At 39.1% G+C, this 13,320-nt stretch overlaps 1 protein-coding gene across 6 annotated transcripts; it reads left to right on the top strand.

Annotated features, from left to right (window-relative positions):
* Nucleotides 1–7,630: 7,630 nt before the first annotated feature.
* tbxas1 (thromboxane A synthase 1 (platelet)) lies at nucleotides 7,631–13,255 on the top strand. Of its 6 annotated transcripts, none has more exons than XM_037255459.1 (15): nucleotides 7,631–7,757; nucleotides 8,117–8,201; nucleotides 8,555–8,699; nucleotides 8,808–8,901; nucleotides 9,133–9,185; nucleotides 9,280–9,376; nucleotides 9,770–9,886; nucleotides 10,066–10,154; nucleotides 10,238–10,386; nucleotides 10,850–10,980; nucleotides 11,073–11,396; nucleotides 11,475–11,563; nucleotides 11,645–11,782; nucleotides 12,225–12,387; nucleotides 12,468–13,255. In XM_037255459.1, the coding sequence occupies exons 3-15, from the start codon at nucleotides 8,605–8,607 to the stop codon at nucleotides 12,573–12,575; spliced, it is 1,647 nt and encodes a 548-aa protein (XP_037111354.1). In that variant the 5' UTR covers nucleotides 7,631–7,757; nucleotides 8,117–8,201; nucleotides 8,555–8,604; the 3' UTR covers nucleotides 12,576–13,255. The 6 variants fall into 6 exon arrangements, with proteins under 6 accessions (XP_037111354.1, XP_037111359.1, XP_037111357.1 ...); XM_037255462.1 differs by having other exon boundaries at nucleotides 7,661–7,757; nucleotides 8,128–8,201; XM_037255460.1 differs by lacking the exon at nucleotides 7,631–7,757 and adding an exon at nucleotides 7,944–8,043.
* The last annotated feature ends 65 nt before the right edge of the window (nucleotides 13,256–13,320 follow it).

The raw sequence follows: 13,320 nt of genomic DNA, 5'->3' as shown, positions 1-13,320 counted from the left end.
TGCCATCTGATGTGGATTTTCAGCCGACGCCCCGTGGAAAAAAAAATATCACTTTGAGCTGCACCACTTAAATTCAACAAAGTAAAAACGACCATTTTCTGTCCAATAGTCACAATTTGTATCTTCCATATGCGAGATATGAAACAATTAGGGCTTTCTATCAAAGCCAGGAGGGTCAACCGCGTGAGTGTTGTGTTGCTGTCTGTTTTTGGAAATGTGCTGTCTGTTTTTGGAAATGTTCAATCTCTGATCTTTCTGCTTTTGCTTTGGGGCTTTGTTGTCCTCAGTTCCTTCTTATAAACATGATACAGGCAAAAGATGGTACACGCAAACCACATGAGTAGTCGACGGGCACCAGAAAAAAAAACAAGAGTGTGGCTGTCGACATGAACGAATATTTCACTAGTGTCAGAGGATTCGGAGCACATCGGTGCATCAAGTAGGGTTCAGAGGTCTCAAGGCTGATCCGACTTTAATCATCTTGTATAATGGTTTTGCTAACTCGCAAAGTTGGACTGAGAAAGCTGTAAACATGTTTACATACATACATGTTTGGACAACTGTTTTTTTCAATTGGATCCATGAGACTCAATCTTCATTATTTGTATAAGTGAGGGATACACAAGGATTAATGTGCTGTAAAATAATTCGGGGCAATGTGAATTTGGCCTCAATCACTGGATGTTTGTGCCTTGCCCACAAGCACAACTGCAATCTAGCGACAAAAAGTAGACTAAGCAGCAAGTGTCTCAAATGTGAGCCAATGTTCGTAAATACCTTGTCGCAAGGTTGAAAATGAGAACTTGCGGTCAAAGCCAAAAGGACTAGTGTCTCCTCAAAGCTCAAAGCAATGTCATTTATATTCTTCAAGAGTTTTGATCTCCGGTTGTATTTGAGATCCTTGAGCCATGTGGATGGAGGAATTGAGGATTAGTGGATCCTTGGCATGAAGACATGGAGTAACACAACTGGACAGATTCTCTTCATACTTCATCCCTCGGCAGGGTGATGTCAGTGTCTGGGGTGATGAAGCTAAAGAATTAAATAATGAGCCTAAGAATTGCCAGAGGGGGTGACAAAGGGGAATGTGGGATGACACTTTTTCCATTTCCCAGCCTTTTGATTCCTTGGTGTAAAGTGGACACAATTAAGATGGGGAAGAGCATCCCTGGACAGCTTTACTCTCCATCAGGACCAGATGAAAATGAATAGAGGAGCTCTCTAAGCCAGCGGTAGCATTTTATTTGCATTTCACCTTTCATTATTTCCACACTTTCTCATGTTTGACCTCCCAGTTACTTGTGTTATTTTATGCTCTATTCTCTGCTTATCCGAACCTCCAACCCCCACCACCTCCTGTCACTTAAAATCACTGATATGTTTCACTCAACCCACTGATCTCCATTTAAATGCATTGCTGCACATGCAGTCAAAGGGTAATGTGATTCTTACACTGTATGCATGTCCACATGATCATGTTGTGCTTCATTTACATTTGGAAGGAGCCTTGATTTCCAGTGGTTTGTCCTTATGGCAAAATCTACATTTTAACATCGGGGAGGTAATCAAGCAAGGTATAGGTGACAAAAATGGTGGCACATAAAACCCCAAACAAGTTGTGGCGATTTTGATGCCGCTGTTGTTTTCCGACATGATCATTAGTTGTAAAATAAAAGAGGCCGAGGTCCTTTGGTTTAGCTGTGCAGAAGGGTCTAATTACCCAAGAGACACGGAGTAGTGGGGGGGAGCGGAAAGTACTGGTCATTTAAATAGCAAGTTAATTGTAATTACTGTTCTGGAGGGATATTGTCATAGCAACCTTAACCCCAGATAGCGTCAGTGACGGATACATACAAGATGTGACCAAAAGGAGACTTCCATGTATAATTCCGTCTAATTTGAAAAAAAAAGACCTGTTGGAAAGAAAAGTCACTCTTATCTGTCCACTTCCACAGACTTCCACCACTCCTCTTTGCAGCTAACTCGTTTGCTCCATCTTTTTCCATTCTCTTAGACTTTCATCTTCATCCATTGAGATCACCCCACCCTTTGCACACACTGTTTGTTTCTCCTGCTGTTGACCCAATGTTTTCTTTTCTGCCCCGATGCTTCCTCCTTTCATGTTACCCGCTAATTACATGCACAAACTGCAGTGTGCATGCGTTCTTCATTTTATGGCGTATCAACCGCCGGCACTTCTGTTTTCCACATGCAGTAAATGGAGCATAAATGTGTGTGTTTTAGCCTTCAGTGTGGCAAGGTCAACTAAGAACACTGCACATTTTTCTCTTACAATATTATTATTGTTTATAGAAAAACGGGACAGTGCATTGATGAGTATTTATATGTGGAATAAATACGTATGTCAGATTATAACAAAATCCAACATGTCTGCATCTATTTAACGTCAACATGGGACAGGTCGTAACCGGATGTTCTAAAATAGACGATAACAGAAACACTATATTTGATTTCAAAAACGTTATCCCTGTACCGAAAAGTGTTTCTGTTTACTACTGCAACCCCTAGTGAGTTGATCTCTTTACAGTGAATGAAACGCATTAGAAAATGAACAACCCAATATTTTTGTCTAATCGTGTGTAGTCTGGTTCACAAACGCTCACATAGCAAATATGTGAATTACGCTACCTGTTCTGCGCAGACCCATCAAATTCCTCTACACCAGACTTGCTTCAATTGCACATGCTTCAATTTAGTCTTGGGACAAATCATAACGTGTATAACACTAACATCATTGTTGTAGCAATTTGGCCAATGGTCCCTTGCAACATGCAGAGGTTTGCCGCTCGTATTTGATCATACAGTATATTTTCACATCAGATGTACAAGTCTGATCTTAGGAAACAGCTTTTACCACCGATGAAGGGTCAACACGCAACGTACATATTCCCAAGATCTCGACTTCATCACGGCTGTAGATAAAACTGATACAAATGATTACATGACCCGGTGTGCTTCTTTTCCTTTATATCACGACTTTTTTGAAACTGTTTGTCTTTCATTGTTCTGTCTCTCCATGAGTGTCATCCATAAAGCCGTTGTTCTTAGTTGATGTGCATTAGCGATTCATATCCGTACCGACAAGCCTGAAATGATGCCAACATATGACCATTTTGTGTAATTTAGGAATATTTAGGCAAGACACTGCTAATGCACTTTCTGTTTTGATTACACTGCACTGACCGCCCAGGCACGACAGCTGCATGTTAATGAATAAATGAATTAATTTGAGCCGGTTTGATCCACCACCATCAGTCGGCATCTCTAATGACCTCAATAATGGTGCAGACTTTAATGGCATTTTAATTGATTTAGCTTCTGTACGTGTCCTGTACTCCCCAGACAAAGGTAAGCAAAGGCCCTGATCATTTAATGTTTGCACAATTTTCTTTTCTGAGTTAGTTAAAAACTGTCAAACCTAAGTAACCTTATAATAGATTTTAACATCCATACAAATGTAATACAAGTTTATAAAGTCGCGAGTGAGGCCCTGTATTCTCATTCATTCCCCTATAATGCCTGAGACTATCCTGTGGTTGATGTCCATGTGTCATTAGTTCCGGTGCTACCGATAAGCCTAATTCAAACAGGAATAATTTTGAGCCGGTCATTAAAAAAAGTAAATTAGCACTGCAGCTGCACCACAATAAACTATCATGCTGGTGTGCGTGAGTGCCAAGTATTTAGGATGTTGGCGAGACATTACTCTTAAAAATTTACCAATGTGGGTGTTGTATTTGTTGCAGTGCAGTATTTGTTTATTTAGGTCTATTTATCTAATACATCTTTTATTCAAAGAAATTGGAAGTGAAATTATTTTTGCAGTATTACAATAAAACAACTGTTATTTTAGTTTGTGTTTACAAATGATTGATCAACCATTATAGCAGTGTTTCTTTATTGAGCTTGGTGTGATGAATATTTATTTATATTTATAGATTCAATCAGACTCATCTTCATTGACCAAGTATATAATAAATTTGATTCAGGTAGTTTGGGCCACACAAATACTGCGGTAACATCTTTATTTGGTTTTAAAACCACAACATGGGCAGTATTTGTTTATATCTGACTGATTGTGTATTTCTCTGTGGGAATAGGATCGTAGTCCATGAAAGCCAAAACCGTCGTCTCTTCAATCCCAATGCCCTGACCGAGGTCCTAGTAGTCTACTACCTTTCCGGGCAGCATACAGACCAGAGGATGGGATCAAACACGAGAGGAGGAGAGGTCGGTGACCGCAGTCAGATGTTCTTTCATCTCTCCTCCACCATTCTGGTGCAGACACTAATTCTTCATTCACCCTCCCACTGGCTGAGGAAGTCCACACAAAGAAAGCTGTCTGTGAGCACTCTCTATGTGGTCTACCACTAGGTTCCTATTATACTGTAAATGATTTATCCTTGGCAACAAAACAGATGAAAACAAACTTAGTTATGCAGTCAAATAATTTTATGCACCCCCCCCATGAATAACATACGGCGTGCATTCATGTCAGCATTTTCTCTCTGGAGATTTTATGAGCTCACACAAAGTCTGATTTCACAGTGCAGCAAATGGCTTGATGTTTTCCTTTAAGTGGAGATGATATCAGTATTTTCCCCCTTTTCTTTCTGAGAGGCGTATTTACGTACAAGATTTGGTCAGGGCATCTTTAACTACAACTTCTTGTTAAATTGTTTCGCACTACCTTCCAGGTTTTTCTGGGTGGAATGCACATGATGAATTAGACAGGGGGATAGAGAGCAGAACTAGGGCTGCAACTAATTATCAATTATGTAATAAATTTATTTGTCCATTATTTTGGCCATTAATTGATTAATCAAATAAAAATCAGGTTTTAATTTCCATCCCTTTATTAAAAAATATCTTACTTCAAAGTGATATCAAACAAACTGATTATGATTCAATTAATAATCTGGTTCATAACGTGGGGAAAGGGGCAAAAAAGTTGATCTTTGTATTCCAAAGTACAATGTTTTATTTTGACTCAACAAAAAGATAATCAGTCTGCTGGAGGATGGCAGTGATCGGAATTCTTTTTACTGTTGACAAGATGAAAGTCTGACCATTTTCAAATAAAAAAAGATATCTAAACAATAAACTGATTATCAAACATTATTACCGACTAATTTAATAATCTATTAGTTGTTGTCCATTCATTGATTCATCGTTGCACCTCCACGCAGAACTATTGGTAGAAGTGCCCGCAGTTCTTTTTTTGGTTATTGATGTGTTATACAAATATAGTTATACATACATATTTGCATGTAACATGAGCCATAAACCAAGCAAGTGAGCATCAGAGGATTGCCGCAGTGGAGGTTATTGAGTATAATCTGAGAGATCAAGCCCATCATTATAAATTAGACGACAATCATCAATATCACAAAAATGAGTAATGAGACACCAACGAGGGACGTGACAAAATCACCTTCCCGCCGTCCCATCCCATCACGATGACGGCTGGCCTCTCCTCTCTTTTGCTACTCACGCACCAGCCACACCTCCATGGAAAGACAAAAGAGAGCGCTGCATCACACAGATGTCAGTCCCGCATCCCGCGAGACAGTTGGCGTAGCTGATCTCTGAGAAAAAGTGCAGGCTAAGCCCCGCTCTCTAGACCAGCTTCATGCCCACTGCTACCATGAGGCCCAGACCTGACGTCAGTGTTATTTCTGTCCATCTCCAAGCCAGGAAGGGGATATCATCTCTAATGCATTATTCACACATATAGTATCAAGCCAGACAGGTCTTATCTGAAGAGGACAAAGCAACCATAAACCCTGCCGGGCTCACAAAAGCCCTTTCTGATGAATACCCCTGAATTCTGACTCGAGTGAGTATTTGTATTTATACACACACTCCTGTAAAATAACGAGCAATGCCATTTTCTACCCTTCTGAGTAGTAATTCTGCAAGGAAAGACATGTGAAACACATGTTGGGTCCTTACGCAGTGGATTTGAGGGGGGTTGAAATTCAGGAGCATTACATGAAGATGACCCCAAATATAGCACACATTGCACTGTCACTGACATTTCACGTTAATTTAACGCTGAAGTAATAAATTAAGGATACCTCATCTAATTAGGTGGTTTTTCATCATGCACGGTTAATTGTGTTTGCATTACCACTGCTCACTGCCCTCAATGATGGTGAAAGTGAGAAATCACCTTTCATCTGTCGCTTCTATACCAACTCGTATCAATAATTTTTTTTTTTTTATAAAAGCCGTTGGAATGAACTTGCCGCTGAGAAACAAAGTTCAACCAAACAAAAAAAATAACCTTTTCATTTTCAATTGTTGTGATGACATTCACTGTTGTGAGATTCACACGAGCTGGATGTTCAGATAAGAACTAGAGCAAAATAGGCTTTCCTGCTATTCAATAAAATATTCACTAAAACATCCTCAATGCCATAGCCATATTGAGATTATGCAATTAAAATTAGATCTTTTTTATTCGTCCCAAAGAGGCACTAATATTAGGCTGAAATTGCTGAGATTTTTTTTCAGAAATTTAGTATAATATACTGTAATTCAGTATTTCTTGCAGATTCTGGCAAATTGGTGGGTCGACTCCCGTGTACAAACAAGACAGCGATCCACGAAAAAAAAGAAAAAACAGCTGAGACTGTCATTGTGCTTTGGAAGGAAAAGAAGTGATGCATTCTCTGCAGAGAGCAGCCGATTGAATTAAAACTGTAAAGCCCAGTTAATAGTAGCACTTACGTATATGCCTCACGGTTCTGAAGTTTAAAACTCACCTGCAGCCTTCCTGTGTGGAGTTTTCGTCATGCGTAGGCTTTCCTCAGGTGCATGTTATGTATGCAATCGCTTTCAACTGAAAAAAAACAAATAAAAACCTGTCTACGTACACAATCTTGACCACTGTGATTCTCAAACCACAACCAGCATTTTTTTGGCATCATATCTGTGTGGAAGTTTAAATGCAAGATTCAAATGAAACAGATCCATTGTTGCACGTGTGACAGTTGGAGCTATACGTTCAGAAGATGACCTCCACGGGCCAAATGAGGAACTGCAGACTATGATACAATTTCCTTTCTTGAATAATAAATTGTGGCCATTAGAAATTAGATTTACTTACTTGCGAACCACCAATCAGATGGTGACCATTGACAGACATGGTGTATTGTTTAAATCATACAAGTAGCTGAAGTAAACAATCAGATGGATTTATATATATTATTTATATTTATATTAATAAGATGCATTACAATCGCCAAAACTGCTGATAACCTGCAAGAGGACAGACACACACTATTTATCCTTATTCAACAATACACTAATGAGGGTAATTAATTCTGATGAGTCTGTCCAGTAATAAACAACATGGTCGTAATATTAAATTCATGTTCCCTACTAAATTGGCCATTGACAGCTACTGTGACTTTTTTACTAATGCAGTTCTCGTACTTTTACTGGTACTACCTACCAGACACATTTTGCTAAATGTTTTGTTTTTAAGTGACTGCCGTTTTGTTTTTAGGTGACGCACTAACTGCAACTATTGTTTTTTTATCTGAAACTATCCAATCGAATTGGACGAGAATGATGACGTCACCGTATCGCTGCTCTGCTATAATTTCGCACAGACCTTTTTACATTTTTAAATTAAACATTAACGTTGACAGAGCTATCACTCTGAAATTTGATTCATACCGATTTTGCTTCACATGTACACACAATTTCTTCAGTTTTGTTTACGAGTAAGTAGAGATCTTTTTTGCTTTTATTATGCTTATTACGTGTTAACTAAACTACCTGAGCAATTTATTGTACAGTGCACTGATTTGCGTACGTTCTACTGGAAGCTGATTTCTTTAGTATTTCATTTTTGACTAATCAAGGTCTTACTTGACACTCGATGGCAGTGTTTTCCATTTGTCGTTGTTCGCTTGCGATCCAATAACAAAACGAAGAAGACCGAACGCGACTGGTAGGTTTACAGAATCCGGTACATAGATGCGCGTTAAATATAAATATACAGAGCAGGTATCTCGATAAGCAAGTCTGTTTCATAACCAGACGTCTAATCTGCATTTCATGAACGTATGTATTTATGCAGACTCATTGCAGGGAATGAGTCATACGCGCACAGACGGGCACAGTCATGAGATCTAATACAAGTTTCAATTGACCTTGTCAGACAAGTAGGTTTCATTTTCGATTTCTTTATAATTGTTCATGATGTGGTTGTGGTTTGCAGTGGTCTTATGCATCCAACTAAGCATTTTGCGCTGTGTATTGGTTACATCTGAAGTTCACAACAAATATTGCGCAATAACACCATAATAAAAAAAAGAGCGTTATGGTCTTTTTAAACGCTAAATTTAATATGTTGAACGTAATTCCACAAGTGTATGCCTATTTAATGTGTAATTGGTTTATAAAGATGTTTTATTAAGGAATATGTTTTGCTTGTGCAAAACTATATACGATATTTCTGTATTTTTGTTTGATATTTAAAATGTATGCGTTGACTATAAAATCTGTTTTGTTTCAGAAACATTGACTGCTTGTGGCCGAAAGCTGACACTTTTAAATCATCTTATCATGGAGGCGATAATTGACGTTCTTAATACATTCCACATAGAAACCAGCGGATTATCTTTGACACTTGGCCTCCTCTTCCTGCTTCTGCTGTACTGGTGAGAGTGGTTGTCATATTTTGACTGTCTCCACAAATGTCAGGGTATATAAGGAAATATGTGTTTTATTTTGTATCTCTTTTATTTTTGTATTTTTTTCCCCCACAGGTATTCAGTTTACCCCTTCTCAGTCCTCACTCAATGTGGAATCAAACATCCAAAACCAGTTCCCTTCTTCGGCAATCTTTTCCTGTTTCGTCAGGTACAGAAACATTTTTAGAGCAACTCCTCAAGGATTTGGATGGATGGTAAAACTGAGAATACAACAAAATGTAGAAGTAGGCAAACAAGCATAATATTTACACTTATGGATAATTTAGAGTCTCAAACTAAATTAGTGTGCATGTTTTATACAATTTGTTTTTTGGAACATACATCTGATGTCAATGGGTTGCATGCAGCTCTTATAATCGCTTTTGTTCCATCATTTCAGGGTTTTTTCCAGCCTGTGTCCGAACTCATAAAGACATATGGTCGAGTTTGCGGGTAGTTACAAAACATTTTGTCCAGCATCGTCTCTCACATACAGTAAATCGGAGTTCAGTGTTCGAGACACCACATTTTCCTCACTGTGTTTTAGGTATTATTTGGGAAGGAGACCAGTGGTGGTCGTGGCGGACCCTGACATGCTCAGACAAGTGATGGTGAGGGACTTCAGCAGCTTTCCAAACAGAATGGTGAGCACATGAAGAACATCATGTGACATGTGACGTCTTCTCTTGCAAACTCAATGTATACATGCTGAGCTGGTGTTGTTGTTTTTTTTCTACAGTCATAAAATTATGTACACCAGTACAACAAAATGAGAGCCAATAAAAAGCTTATCTTTCTTTTTAAAAGATAATTCTTAGTTTTAATTGGCACTGTCATTTTGAGAATATTTTCACTGTTGTGGTGATAATTTGCTTTGGAATGTAGAACTTCATCACACTGAGAGCCAAATCTTATTTGATTGTGAGGAACATGATGTAATGTCTGGTAAATGGGTGTACTTTGTGTGTTAAGTGCTGATGCCACTGAGAAGTTAGTCACTCAACGTAATTGATAAAATGTTGTACCCCTCATTACAGACTAATCGCTTTGCCAACAAACCTATGAGCGATTGTCTGCTCATGTTGAAGAATGAGCAGTGGAAAAGAGTCCGCAGTATATTGACTCCGTCCTTCAGTGCTGCCAAAATGAAAGAGGTAAGGTTCAAATGAAGATTTTGAATACAAGGTGATACCACAGGGAAGAAAAAAGTAAAACGCATTTGTAAATTTAATCAAGATACACATCTTGGCTGACTTAATGCATGGCCAAAAATGTTTGTTAGTTGTTGTGAAAAATTGTTATGAGTTATAGTAAGTCTTGTTTGTTCAAGTAGATGGTTCCACTCATCCAAACAGCCACAACTGGCCTAATGAACAACCTGGATGTCTATGCTGAGTCAGGGGAAGCCTTTGACATTCACAGGTAGATGGATGCAAATCTCATACACATGAGAAGATGGGCAATTCAGAAAATAAAATGTAATTTCTCTCCACTTTTCATACCAGGTGTTTTGGCTGCTACACTATGGATGTAATAGGCAGCGTGGCGTTTGCAACTCAGGTGGACTCTCAAAACAACCCAGACGACCCATTTGTCCGTCACGCTCAGATGTTCTTCTCCTTTTCTTTCTTCAGGCCCTTCATGCTTTGTTTCCGTAAGGAAATTCTGTTTTATCATGTGATTATGACATTAAGAGAACACGTGTGTGTACTGAGACATTGTTCAAATTTGTTCCAACAAGGTATAGATATCTGCAATATATCACAGGACCAACCCCTACTGCGAATAGTAAAAATTCGCAACTAATTGACACCCCTCCTAAAAGGGGTTGTAAGAACATATATATGCCACAAGATAGCGGCAAAGCAAAAAAAGGACCAGAGCATGTGCAGTACACAATATGGACCCATGGTACTTTACTAATTGTATTTGGGAGTTAATTAAACATAAATAAACCTCCATCACAAAATGCTATTAGTTGGTTACCTATGGGCAAACAAATCTGCACTCTAGGCATTAAACTCTCCATTTGGCAATTGTAGGCAATTATAATTTTCTATCCAACCAGTATGCGAAACGTAACATTTCAAATGTTTGTAATTGATTAATTTGTGCAGTTGCTTTTCCACACATTATGGCTCCACTGATGGGAATCATCCCTAACAAACGTCGCCACCAAATGAACAACTTCTTCATCAACAGTATTCGGGGAATCATTAGACGGAGGGAGGAGCAACCTCCTGACCAGGTCTGGGAAGATTTTCTAAAATGAACTGTCACCATTATAGAACAAAATTTTAGAGTATTTTTGTTGTTGTTGTTGAATGAATCTATATGTAGAGACGGCGAGATTTCCTTCAGCTGATGTTAGATGCACGCAGCAGCAAGGAGGCTGCTGTGTCTTTGGAACACTCTGATACAGCAAGCCACAGTGCTGAGTCAGATAGTCCAGAGTCTAGTCTTCCCCTTCCAGACTCATCCACCCGGCGTCCGTCCAAAAAAGTGATAACAGAAGATGAAATTGTCGGCCAAGCTTTTGTCTTCCTGCTGGCCGGCCACGAGACTAGCAGCAACACGTTGGCCTTCACCTGCTACCTGCTGGCAATCCATCCGGAGTGTCAGTGCCGAGTCCAGGAGGAGGTGGATGACTTCTTCAGCAAACATGTAAGCTTGTTGCCTTGCTTGTTGTTCGTATTCATGCTGAAAGTTTGGCCATTCATCCCATGTTCCCCATCACTGTAGGAGTCCCCCGACTACACAAACGTCCAGGAGTTGAAATATCTAGATATGGTTGTATGTGAAGCATTACGACTCTATCCTCCAGGATTCAGGTAACAAAAGGGCAAAACAATACAGTGAGAAAGGAAGTTGATTTCCTTTTTTTTTTTCCCCTCTTCATAACGTTTATCCAGGTTTACACGAGAAATCGAGCAAGACTGTGTGGTGAATGGAGTGTGCTTCCCAAAAGGAGCCTTATTGGAGATCCCAGCGGGTTTTCTTCACTATGACCCGGAGCATTGGCCCGAGCCTGAGAAGTTCATCCCTGAGAGGTAGGTATATATGAACACAGCTGGGCATGTAAATATAAATATTACTCCTCACTCATGTATTTGAAAGTGATTAAGTTGCAGTCATTATAATATAGTCGTATACTTGTAGGTTTGAATTTGCGAAAGGTTGTCTGTTTTCGGATTGAATAAATAGTGTGACTGAGAAAAGTAATATCAGTCGTTCTGAAGACACAGTTTGTTTTTTGAGGGAGTGAATGCTAATCAGTTGAGAAATAATACAAGTTCACACAGCAAAGGAGCACATGACACAAAAGCAATGTAAGTTTAAATGAGATCAGTTTGATCTGAACACTATCATTTGTTTCACCTTGACACCCAGTGTGATTCTACTACTGTACAGGCCTAGAGTGATTGCTCATAAATAATTTGGGTTTGAGTCAATCCAAGCCTTTGAAATGAAAAGTGTGCATCTCTCCTCTAGATTCACCCCCGAGGCGAAAGCCAGTAGACATGCATTTGTGTACCTTCCTTTTGGGGCCGGGCCCCGCAACTGTGTGGGCATGAGACTGGCCCAACTTGAGATCAAGATGGCTCTGGTCCGTCTCTTCCACAAGTTCAACATTATACCCTGCTCTGACACAAAGGCGAGTTGAATTATATCATTTGCACCTGCTTTTAGTCTTAAATATAACAGAACATCTTTAGAATTTTTTTCTTGCTACAGATCCCGCTTGAGTTGAAGTCATCAAGCACCCTGGGACCGAAAAATGGCATTTTCGTCAAGATCACAAGAAGAGACATTTGCAAGAAAAATGTGATGGGTACTCGTTAATCTTAGGAATGCTTTGTTGCTGCTACAATAGTCTCGATAGGGACGAACTCTATGCTGCTAGAAATATATAAGCTTTTCAGAAAACAAGTGGTGATGACTTATCTTTGTTCGGGAAGCAGGAAACCTATGGCAAGGACAGTACTTTGAGGTGCTGCATGTAGGATTTCTTTTAGTTTTGAGTTAAGGTGGAAAAACTGAATACTCCAGAGGCACTGTACATTAACATAACGTGTTTTGGATTGATGATGAAATGTGTTCTTAAAATGGATCTTCTGATAACTGATAAACTATTCTTGATGACTATTATCCATTTTGTAAAGTAAAACTCAACCAGTTTCTTTACTATAGTAATTTATTAACAGTCACGTCAAATGACAGCTTTAAAAAGGTCATGACGGTGTTTCTTTGAATATCTGTCATTCGAAAAAGATACTACGAAAAAATAAAGGAGCAAGTGTAATTGAACAATGTCAAAACTCAAGCTGTGATTTGCCCAACATGTATTGTAGACATACACCCTACGAAGAACCTTAATTTGAACAGCTTCAGCACAAATGTTCAGTGTGCAGTAGTTATAAGGTCTCAATTCTGTTTTAAATACTTTGCAACCCTTTCAGATTCTTTTCCAAGTTGGACTGCAACTATGGCAAATGTCATGTGATCAAATTATCAACTCCGCACACCAAACGAGTGTTAATCAAGAGTGAGAGGCAAACTCACTCATGCATGCTTGACAACAGTTAAC

The sequence above is a fragment of the Syngnathus acus genome, chromosome 6 (genome assembly GCF_901709675.1).
Source record: "Syngnathus acus chromosome 6, fSynAcu1.2, whole genome shotgun sequence".
NCBI classification, from domain to species: Eukaryota; Metazoa; Chordata; class Actinopteri; order Syngnathiformes; family Syngnathidae; genus Syngnathus; species Syngnathus acus.
Note: the sequence above shows the minus strand (reverse complement) of the source record. Positions and strands in the feature narration are given on the sequence as shown.

Excerpts from the sequence above, each read along its gene's own strand:
- tbxas1 (XM_037255459.1), top strand. The coding sequence starts at position 8,605 with ATGGAGGCGATAATTGACGTTCTTAATACATTCCACATAGAAACCAGC. Across the intron at positions 10,387-10,849 it reads GCCCTTCATGCTTTGTTTCC|TTGCTTTTCCACACATTATG; the intron begins GTAAGGAAATTC and ends TAATTTGTGCAG. Across the intron at positions 10,981-11,072 it reads AGGAGCAACCTCCTGACCAG|AGACGGCGAGATTTCCTTCA; the intron begins GTCTGGGAAGAT and ends ATCTATATGTAG.